General features: G+C 38.0%; 1 protein-coding gene across 1 annotated transcript in view; it reads right to left on the bottom strand.

Moving 5' to 3' along the window:
* LOC108746154 (serine/threonine-protein kinase 17B-like) overlaps nucleotides 1-4,037 on the bottom strand; it is a 124,109-nt gene extending 120,072 nt beyond the window's left edge. The window contains exon 1 of the mRNA XM_018482737.1: nucleotides 3,246-4,037. Coding sequence (XP_018338239.1) covers nucleotides 3,246-3,379 — 134 coding nt within the window. The 5' untranslated portion in view covers nucleotides 3,380-4,037. The remainder of the gene's footprint in view (nucleotides 1-3,245) is intronic.
* Between the last annotated feature and the right edge of the window lie 8,192 nt (nucleotides 4,038-12,229).

Raw genomic sequence — 12,229 nt, forward strand, 5'->3', positions numbered from 1 at the left:
ATCGATGTCACGTATTTAATCAGTATATATAAAACAACAATTCCATCAAGCTTCAGTCTTCTTCAATTTAAAATCCCCTTGAAGAAAAATTCATATTGTCATTGTCGTCCGAAAGAAAATAATTTAGCGAAATTTTTTGTCGCCGGAACCGTCGAATACCAAACGTAAAGGCCATTAAAACTCGCGCAATCGTATTAAAATTACATATATCACGCAACTCCGTCTCTCTCTCTCTCTCTCTCTCTCTCTCTCTCTCTCTCATTATCCTCTCCATCTCGTCCATCATCCTCTTTCTCCTTCTTCTGATGTTCTCATGAAAGTCACACGTCGTTTTATTCTCATGCACGTTAAAAGCTTCATATATCTCGCCATGATTGTATATAGTCAAATAATTCTTATCTTTTTGAACGAAATTTAGTATAAACGGTGGTAAAATACTGGGACGAGAATAGATATATATATGTTTGGAAGCTGTTACTTTTTTGCTGTATGTAACGATCTACAGCAAGAAAAAGTTGCATTAGTATTCTCTGCGGTAGATCGCTAAAAAATCATAGACACGTGTGAAATGGTTCCATAACGAGCGCGTTTCCGTCGACGCATGTGATTTACACGCAATTACGCAAGCTCGATATGCAAGAAAATCTGCGAAAAATTAGTTAAAGGTAAACCGAAGAGGCGCGAATAACAAACGCGTTTTTTTTTTAATATGTATATATATATATAACGTGTCGTAATGCGATAATGCGACTTTAATACGACGATTAAATGCGGACGTAAATACGACGCAAAATTTAGTGACGATAAAACCTCGCTCGTCTCTGTCTCCCGTAAAGCGAAAATCTTATAAATTAATTTAATATTCTCGAGATAACCCTCATAATTTTTGTTTCGCGATTAATCGCGTTAAAAGTCAATATAATCGTTCGTACATTATCGAATTCTATTAACCCCTCTTCGTGATGTGCAAGACTTAAATCGCGCGTAAATAAGCCATTAAAACGATATCTTACGATACTGATAATTGAATTGATAATTTGTTGCGTGCTAAAGTTAATCTGTACTTTATACCATTCGAATTATCTTCAAGACATAATACGCCTTATCGTTATATTCTTTTGTTATATCCTACATACGTGCGCGATACGACGTACATGCATTTCAAAAAATCTTTCGCGCTCGCACTTCCATTAAAGCCACGAGTAATCGCATTGAAACACGCGCGTGACACGAGATACTAATTACCCGCATCTCGCGTTACCTTGCACGCATTTATCACCTTTAATGATAGATCGTACGCTCTCGCACAATAGCATCAAATCGCGTCCCCTTTTCTCGCGCACACGATCGGATAATTCATATAATGTGAGAAACAAGACTTCTTATACTCGCAAGAATCTTTTGTATATTTCCGTATTTTTTTACAGCGAGACCCTTGTTTTTTATCTTCTCGCTTCACTAAAATAGAGCAAATCAAAGATGGGATGCGATCAAAAATTGATCTATAATCAGTCAGATATCAAAAGAGTGTAATGGTAATCTATTCCATTGATTTAAATAATATTTTTAACTTCCGTATGTAGCAAAATGTGAATCAATCCAATTATATGATTAGTTTCAAAGTTAACAATGTCCATTTTTATGTATAAACTTACTAAGTAATAAACTAAATTTGAGTCAAATTTAATACAGTTTCTTGGTTGAATTGTTTTACTCCATTGTTTTAGTTATAAGTTAATATCAGCAGTGGCGATTAATAGGAATGAAGTAACTCAAATTGAGCATAATTTGTCATTATCAATTTAACAGTGTATTTTCTACGAATTTTGCTGATCCACTTTGCATGAATCTCTAATTAATAATCTCGTGAAAAAAAAAATATATATATATATACTCAAAAATATGTAAATACTTTTATTTCTTTATAATCAATAGTTATGTCAAACTTGTATTTCAAGACTAATATTATAAAATTTTAATGATTTAAAAAATCCAAACTCATTTTCTGGAAAACTGCGTTTTTATTGTGTAGCAATTCTCTTTATCAGTCTTCCTACTTCATATCTATGATCGACTTTCTATACTCCTTAAAATTTGATCCATTCCAAATAACTGTGGTCTAAATTTTAAAATATGTCTAGATAAACATGTCCAGAATAAGGCATTTTAAGATATCTTATGTCCTAATTTTGATATAAGTATTAATTGAGCATCAAAATTTGGGCCAAAGTTATTCTATTTTATAGTAATATTTGTATAATTTTCCATATTTGCGACATTTTTGTATATAATTATGATTTATATTAACTATATTAATTGTCTTTCCAGACTGTACTTCAATTCTATTAAATTTTCATAAAATTCTTCCTAAAATCATTTTTGAGAATGTATATTCCTTTTCCATCTTATCTTTTATCTATATCATGATTCTACATTTGACGTCTCTACACGTAAAAGTATTTATCATAAAAAGAATTTTAAAAAATAATGTCAATATTGACTTTTATAATATATTTCGTGGTGTCCTCTCTGATGAACTACTTCACTAACGACAGATAAGTATCCAAATATATACCGAAAAAAAGTCTTATAATTGCTGCAAAATGTTGAATGAATTAATTTCAATCAAATGTTTGATAATATCACAACAAAATTTCTTTTCTAAATATTCAATGCAAAGTTTTAACAGACATAATAATATAATCAACCGTATGATAATAATTATCAAATAGTTACACAAGATATGTAAATAATTCTTGGTTATATTAACCGAACATTTAACTAGCATTGTTACATTCAACATTTGATAGTTATTACTAGACTTTTTTCAGTGTAGATCGCAAAGAGTGCCGTTAAACAAACTTTCTTACATGGAATTTGACAGAAAGCCACACTTGTGTTCGCACACAATACACAGGTAGGATAGCCTATCAAATATCACGATAACAAAACGTTCATTCTCTATCAGCGTTCATTATGGCAATCGACTCGAGCGTAAATATTGATAGACATCAAGCGCATGGAAGAGGTTAAGCTCGACCTCGGGAGGTCACCGGAGTCGCGGTAGGTCGGAAGCGGCCTAGCCTCGTTAGGTTACGCGAAGACAAAGACAACCTGGCGGGGAGGAGCGGAGGGGGGGAAAAAGAGAGTGGAGCGCAATCGAGTGAATAGAGAGGCGAAGGAAGCGAAGAGAAAGAGAGAGAGAGAGAGAGAGATGGAGCCGCGTGTTTCGAGTCGTGGCTTACCGTGCGAAAGGCTGTTCCTCGACCTCGTAGAGCTCCTCGAGGGTCTGTTTCGAGAGAAGTCTCTCCAGTCTCTCGGGCGTGGGAGCGAGATGCCCCGGGATGCTGGTAGTCTCGAACAGGCTGTCCGCGGTCATGGCCGTTGCTGCCGTCGGCGCGATCACACAAAAAGAAAACACCGAAACTCCAGGAGTCTCCGTTCAACGTAGCACAAAATCCCAAAATTCGGCGCACACACTGATAGCGTCACTGACAGAATGTCTTTGTTTATCCTTCCTCAAGCCGTTCTTCTCTGTCATTCGCAGTCGATCTTCTTCGATCGCGATCGTGGTGGACGAGAGCGAGCGAGCGCGCGCACGGGGCGCGCTCGTTTCCGTCAACGTTGCCACGGAGGACGAAATATCGCGTCGCTATCGCGCGTGATGAACGTCACGACCGCAACACACATTTCAGGATGCGAGACAGGATGCGGATCGACTCTCGACTTGAACGTAGCACAAAATTCGAATCGTCCAGCGAGCACCGCTCACGCGCCTACCGCGTGAAGTTGTCCGCGCGTCGCGTTCGCACTCGCGGGACACTTTTGGAACTCGCTTCTTTTCGTAACGGACTTCGGGGGCACGGATCGGAGGAACGTGCGTCGTGCACTCGCCGTTTCCGCTTTTGGGCTACGCGTACCGGATCGCGACAGCCGAGGCACACGCTTCTAATCCCTGACTCGAATCCTTTACCACGCGCTCGACCAAACGTTCCGACAGTCCACCGACAATTGTGCCTGCCGCTCACGTTCCCCACTACCGCGTCACTGCCGCTGGTACGGCCGAGCCGACTGGCCGAGTAGAGGGAGCGAGTGGAGTGGGGGGTAGTCACGTGACGCACGAAGTACGCCGGGCGCCGACGAGCACGGCCGAACGGTGCGATTCGAACGCGCCGCCCGTTTACTTCCTACTCACTCTCGAAATCTCGCCTAGAGCATAAACTTCGGATTCAAAACCTTTAGGCGACGTATTAATGTTCCCGGATTCTCCTGATTTCCACTCCTACGCGCATACCTAAGCCGAACGTTAGTTATATACATATCTGACTTTAGCAAAACAGAAAGAAACCTGTTCGTATAGGACGATTTTTCTCGACTCGTGACCGTTCTGCTTCTTTCTCTCTTTCTCTTTTTTTCCATTACGTCTACATTCATTGTTTAGAAAAAGACGTAGATAATAAAAATATATAGCTATACAAGTTTTATCTGTGCAATTAATACACATAATTGAATAAACTATTTAATAATTAATTACATATAAAATAATTTATTAAAATATGTATATTAATGTACATATATAAAAATATTAAATATAAGAAAATAGTTTAACATAAATTCTAAGACAAATGAAAAAGATAAACGTTAACAATATATTGATAAATAATTTTTACGTTTTTATAATATTTGTGTTACTATCGATATATTTATCTTGTGTTAAATTAACACGGAAAGAGTAGACATATGAAATATATTAAATTCGACACAAACTTTTTGAATTACTACATACAATTTTTTAATTTTTATGGCTTCTTCCAATTATCTCGCGCATTCAAGAATAATAATCAGATAAATACACACACGTCGTTATTATTTTTAAAATATCGACAAACATGCATACATCAAAAAGATAGAGAACGTATCCGGTTGTTGTTGCGTTCAAACACTATGATTCTGTTCTAACAAGTTGTAAGCGGCAAACTTCATTCGAATCGTTTGAATTAAAAGATGGTTGCGCGCGCTATATCGATTTAACAGCTCATGCAGCCACAGGCGTCATGATAATTTTCCGTTCTATTTTACATCGTTAATATCTAGCATTTCAAAGTTCATTGAATATGCGGGCGCGTGCAACAGGACAAGCGCAAAACTATGTGCGATAGCCTCTCAAGTGTGGCTCATAAATAATTTATCGCTTTCCGGCATCTCTTCTTCGGCCTTTCGAATTTTACGCACAGTCTTGACTAGACGAGCATACCTCCCCTTCTCTCTCTCTCTCTCTCTCTCTCTCTCTCTCTCTCTCTCTGTCTCTGTCTCTCCTTCCACGTATCCTTCGGACTCCCATATCCTCAAAGCTCGGCTGTATTCAGAGCCGATAAATTGAATAGCTTGCAGTCTCACTGCCGTAAACGGTCCTCCTTACTTCTCGGAGTAGCAAACAAACGCGAAGCCAGGAGGCCTGTAAAGCATGACAGGATCTTGTCAACCACCGTACATGATTACGGCGAGCGAACATGAATAATGGAATGCATAATTTATCGGTTTTGCAGCGAAAGACTAGCGCCGCGGTGTGCGGGAGGAAGCAACAGTGGCTGGGGAGAAGCGGGAGGGGCAGAAAAGGAGGGACAAGTATGTGCTGCGATTACGACTATACCTGTGTACATTATAGATCCTTTTAATAAGCCGCTACTTAAGGCTTTCAATGATTAAATAAATCAGGCGTTCTCGATAAGGATGACCGTTCTACGTTTGTGTCTACAACGTTGTTTGTATATACTCATGGAGCTGGCTACTCGAATCTAGACAACGCAATAGCAAAATAACACAAAAAGTTTATTCGCGTTGTTTGAAATCTCTTGAAATTTTTGCACTTAAAACAAAGTAAATATGTACTCGGATGTTGAAGAGGAAAAAAAAACGGAGATTCTGAGTGCAATAAGTGCAAGCGACGTGTACAGACGCAACTCACCAAAGTCTAAAATTGGGTTATAATGCACAATGAAAAGCGCAGATAATAAGAACAGGGAGAGTTTTAAGCCTAATACACAGATAATAAGGGGAAACGGGAATAATAGATTTACATCGAATCTGCGCTATATTATAATACACGGTTTCTGATAGGTTGAAATCTACTATTACCTGTTTCTGTTATCTATATTTAGACTTAAGGTGTCTTTAAGGCAACTCTTAGACAATTCTCACAATGATATCTTTAAAGTCGGATTCATAATCGATTCTTATATTTGAGATTATTTTAAATACAATCTTAAATCAAACAGAGGGCTATATTAGCACCTTAAGATATAAGACAGTCTTGAAATAAGGACTGACTATGAATACCGCACTAAGGCATCTTTTAGACGTCTTGTAAGAAGTTTGTGACCCGATTTTCGACTTTGTATTGTGTGGGCAGGACGAGTTGAAAATCAAGAGGGATTGATAGATGGATCGCATTACGCTCGTTACAGTTACGCACGTATTTTTTTCCTTTTCTCTCGCTTTCGTCGAGAGTAACAGCATAAACAAGAATACATAGTGCCTTGGGCGCGCACGTATCGATATACAACACAATGGTAAATCAAACGCGAGCTGAAGAGCTCAAGTACGCAGTGTGGATGAAAAATGGCCTGCAATGTAACAGTTTAAACGAAATTCGGGGCAGGAATTTCGGTGTGTCCCATAGAGATAAATCTTCTCCGTTCTCGTCACGTCAGACACTCAATGAAGTGAACTTCTTGAACGCCTCGGGCTTCGTACAATGTATACACGCATGCCGGATCGTAAATGACTTAAACCGTGAATTGTATCGCGTATCGGAAGATATTTGGAGCGCGTGCTCCTTGCCTAATTATTCGCTCGTCATGATTACTGATTATTCGAGAATGCAGTAGCTAACTTTTCGTAGTTTAAGGAATAAAACGGTGCTATAGAACAAGAATAGAACAAAATATAACAATGAAGGCAAAATATTTATAGACAAAAATATAATAATTAACTTTTATAATTATACAGTATCTATACTAGAGAGAATTAACTTGGCCAAGTTGTATTTTGAAGAGTTTCTCGATATTTCGATTATAAATTCTAACAGATAAATATAATAAAATAGTAATATAAATAGTAACAATGCAATAAAATATTTTGAATGACCAACAGTCACGCACATGATGCGCGAACATTTAGACGGAAGTACGCGTGTTGTATGTGCTTCTATATGTATAATACGTGCAACTTTATGCGTTAAGGCACTTATGGCCTCGTGTATACACATTCGTCACACTTTATATACGTTCGCATTCGGTAAACTGCATGCGCGTGTATATATAGGTCATGCCACGACGAACGAGGAAAAAGCGAAAGAATGCTGCAGTAACATATGTATATGTATTATGTGTCGGTAGATGATGCAGATATCGGCAGTTGCCGCTCGTATTTCGTTGGCCAATCGCAACGTGTCGCAATATCGCGAACATAACGATTAAAAAATGCGACGTCCTACTCTTTCGTTCTTACGCGTCTCGCTCCTCGAGTCTTCCTTTCTTCTTATATTATACATCCGGAAGGATTCCAAGAGACGGTGACGACGACAACGACGCAGGTGATTCATCGCACATCGTGGTCTATCGTCCCGAATGCGATCATGCAAGTTTTCTAGCATCGGCATCTGACGCACGCAGCGGCAAAATTTGCCGATGCAAGAAGAACAAAAATATACAACTCGACTGTCTGCAAACATTCTCGTTTTTCTGTTTTAAGATTATTTTGCTTTAAGTACAGTCGGCGTCGAGAACGGCTCCTCAAAGGAGCAGCTTTGCTGCGCCAAGAAATAAAAAAAGATCGGTCTTTTATTTTTTAAATACAAGTAAATTATAAGAGCTCGCGGTAATTAATACGTAAAAAATATATTTATAAGTAAATAAAATATAATTCGCAAACAATTAGAACGTATTTACCAACAAAGTTCATCGCAAACGTTTCAAGATTTTGAATTTGACTCCTCTTCAGCGAAGAGGTCAAACTATTATTACTTTTTACTTTTGTATTTATCAATTTTAAAGTTAATATATAAAAATATTATATATTGTTAAAGGCTCGTATAAAAATACGAAAGATTAGTAAACTTAAGGTCGTTAAAAACGTCGGCACGCAGGTAGAAAATGCAAAACAGACTTAAATAAATATTTGATTTCTTTTCTTCAACCTATCCTGCCGGTTTTATTATTTCTCTGCTTCTCACAGTGTAATATTAACATTGTATGATAAATAGTTTTTATTTTTTAATTAAAAATGATTAAAATTGAAATTTATTCGGAATATTTAACAATCAATTTGAAAGTAATTCGTATTCACAATTGAACTGCAAGTCAAAACTCAATGTGATCCGAAGAACAATCAAATGAGTCAGAACATCAAGAGAAAGTGGATGCCTGACACAAAAGAAGCGGCTCGAAAAACGAAATGATTGACTCGAAAGAACTATTTCGAGGAAAAGATCGTTTTGTGGCCTTGTATAATAGAGACTAGTCGCAAATGTCGGAAAAAAATAGCCGTAATTTTAAATCTTCAAACGTTTCTCGTAAAAAGGGATTTTAAATAATTGGTTAAATAGGAAGAAATAGAGACTGTCTTTCTATCTCTTTCATTTTTCCAACTAATTTTACACACGTATAGCGCAGTCCATGTTCTTTGATCCAAAATATATGTTAACTTAAAAATCAATTATTACTGATATTACCGATGATGGCTTGAATAGACCGAAATATCCGAATCGTTTTATAATGGATGTAACTAAACTGCAAATATAAATATATTTTACATTGTTAATTTTTGGCGACGAATTACTGCTGTTTATTGTTCTTATTTATTCTTATAAATTTCTTATAAATTTTTATTTGAATTTCAAGAGTTCTATTAAATAATATTATTTTTAAATATTATTATTAATATTATTGTTAAAAAGAATTTTGTTCTGAAATTGAAGAGATAACTGAATAACCATTAAAGCAATCATTCTTCCAGTTTTATCAACCTATAGAGAAAAGAAATGCTCTTTGAAATAAATTAGAATAAACTCGTTCTTTTTTTCTTAATGATTAAAACTAGATTTTTGTTTTGCAACCATCGTAGCGACATGATTTCGCGGATATCCGAGCTCATTAGCGTTGACTGTTAACATTGGCGCATCACGAGATAATTAACTTCGATCCCGCATTTAACTGCGTTTAATGCACGTGCGAGAAGGAAACTATTTCGAGCTCGTGGCGTGTCGACAAGGAAGTAATATTTCTAATGACGTTACTGGGGCGTGCTAAGTTTCGTTACAAGATACCACCGTCAGTATATTAAATGTAGACATTAGTCAGTTAATGTTTATCAGCGAGAGAGAGAGAGAGGGGGGGGGAGGGAGAGAGAGAGAGACATTAGATGTCGGACGCGAAGATTTAATTGGACCATAACTCATCTCGCGCGGCGTCTTCCTCTCGCGGCAGGTAAACGCAAGTTGCGTCGCCGTTTCTTTTCCGCATATCTGTATTTTTTCAGGTCTTCCTGGGTTTTTGCATACCGATATTACCGATGCGTATCCGCCGATGATCTTGCGATACGCGAAACTCTCGGCGCGACGCAGTTTGCCCTCGCAAAACGCGCGGACAATAAATACGAATAACGCGAAAAGGGATCTCGTAAGATCTGAAATCATATGAGAGTTTCAACGACGTTCGAAATCTCGTTAACAATAATAGACGCGGAAACAACATAACGATATAACAACGTGTTTTGTATATGAGAATTATACGTGTACAAAATAGATTTTTGTTTTTATCAGCCTTTATCTTTGTGCATACGATCGACTTTTTATGTAGCATTGTTTTTCATACCTGCGAGTTATTTTAATAAACATATTATTTTAATAAATTCTATATGTATATACAGGGTGTTAGTTGAGTATGTTGCCATACTCGACAGAGCGATTCTTTGGTTTATTTCAAGTAAAAAGGTCCCATATAAACATATGTCCTGTATAGCAACATACTTAACTAACACCCTGTATATGTAGATCGCTTCCTTACTTCAAAAGTGAAGCAATTAATAACAAAATGATTTTAAAAAATGTGATCTTCGAATTATCATACCATGCGTAGGCATATTTCCGTTGTAAACACGCATTTGGTTGCCGTTATAAAAAGAAGGAGTTCAAGGAGTTCTTCGCGCGAACTTGTCGCAACAGGTCGCAATAGGAAAATTCCGTGGTAATCGATGCGCGGGCTCCCCCTAAATCACGAGGATTGGCTATCGAGAAATCGCCCGATCTGATTGGGCCAAGGGCTCTCACCCCATCGCCGTTAGCGTCGCGCAGTCCGCGTGGAGTTGTCCTGTAAGATTTGTTTTAATAATGTTCTTTCAAATCAAAACTCTTTATTCTCGATCTTGTACGACAAAATTCACTTTATTCATTGTAAGATACGCAACAATTTCTATTTTTAGATGCGACCGATCTCGCAGGACTCAATGGACTTAGTACAAGCGTTCTCTATTTTAAGGCTTCGAAAATACTTTGAGAAAATTTGAGTTGTTAAACAAATACCTTCCGTTTTTAGAAAGTCCTATTTCTATTCTTATTCTAAGAGGTCTTTGTCCATAGGTAAATGGACGAGGTGTCACAAAAAGCGAAACGCAAAGAAAAGAAAGAAAAAGTCGTATTTTTAACGCTTTCTAAGGTTAAATTCTAAAATATGGTATATAAATAATGATCCAGCTGCGAAATAGATACGCTGTTCTGACAGTCCTTCGGGCAGGATTCATTTTTGTAATCAATTACTAAATTACTTGATTCATTAAACTGTACTGGAAGGACGTTGCATGTATGTATACGTGTAATGATACATTAAATTTGTATCCCCTCCCCCATACATAAGCAATGAGTTAAGCAAACATTGCTCTACATCTACATCAAAATAAATGAATTTGATTCAATAAAAAAAAAATCCTCAAAATGTCACAATTCAAAAGAAGATGGTTTTTAAGAGCCGTAAAACGAAAATGACAGAACAACACTTTGATTACACTAAGAATATCTTCTTTTTTTCTCGACATTATTCGTTTAGTTAATAATTTCTGTGGAGCCAAAAAATAGTTCCCTTTTTCTCAAACTTGATACTTTTAATGTCACTTCTGAAATGAAGGAGCGATATTTTCACGAATAAAAGTATCAACACGAAGAAAGAATTCGATAAGGCGAATGCTGAATGTTGTAGATTCTGCTGGGAAATTTCAACCGCAAATACCTACGATATTGATTTGTCAACGAATTTTCTAGGAACTGAAATATTCTTCGTTATGAGATCATGGCGATTCCGTCGGGAACGTCTGTCGACGAGGATATCCGATGCGGAATGATCGATAAACGTTCCTCCGTTGCATCCGGAATATTCCTCGGAATTCCGTTTCTCGAGGTCGGGGGAGCGAGAATCCAGCCACGATGGCGAGACGGATGATGGACGCCGCGCCTCGCTCGATTCGGGAATCCCCGAACTCCCGGTGAGGAGAGTCGACGGGGCTGTCCGCGAACGTGGCTAGAATCGTGTTCGTGGACATTTCCTGCCGGCTCTTCCGGCGCGCGTTTAACGGCTATACAAAAAGCACGCGCGTCTGCTTTGTCCCGCCCTCCTCCCGTTCAACCGGCCACCGTTCGTTTTCGTGACCGGGCGCCGATCGTCGAGGTTGCAGCTTCCGTCGTCGGTGTCTCAGGGGAGAGAGAGGCCGGGAGGGAGAGAAATTCCCGGTAACTTTCCCTCCTACGCGCGAACGGTCGCGGGGAGAGAGGCGGGATGGTTCTAGCGATGGGATCAACCCTGGTCTTCTTCATTACCTACAGCACAAAATATTGAAAGACGACGAAAAGACGTTGTTTTTAGATTGTCTTTTTAGCAAGACCAAAAGATGTGATTTATGAGACATCTTTCAGTTTTGTCGAAAAAAATCACTTAAAAAAAAGACATCTTTTCGTCTTTCTATGGTTGTCATTTTCGCAAAGCGAAAGGTCGGCTAAAAGATATCTTTCCGTTATTTTCGACACTTTTTATCACTCATTCGCGAACAATACGCGAGATCGCCACCAGATCGACGTAAGTTGGAGTTCGGTTTTTCGTGTTTGAAAATTATGCGGGACAGAATAAAAGGTGCAGCATTACAAGAAATTTTACTCGCGTTTCTAATGAACGCTAATCAAATATTT

Source organism: Trachymyrmex septentrionalis, unplaced genomic scaffold (genome assembly GCF_001594115.1).
Source record: "Trachymyrmex septentrionalis isolate Tsep2-gDNA-1 unplaced genomic scaffold, Tsep1.0 scaffold16, whole genome shotgun sequence".
NCBI lineage: Eukaryota > Metazoa > Arthropoda > Insecta > Hymenoptera > Formicidae > Trachymyrmex > Trachymyrmex septentrionalis.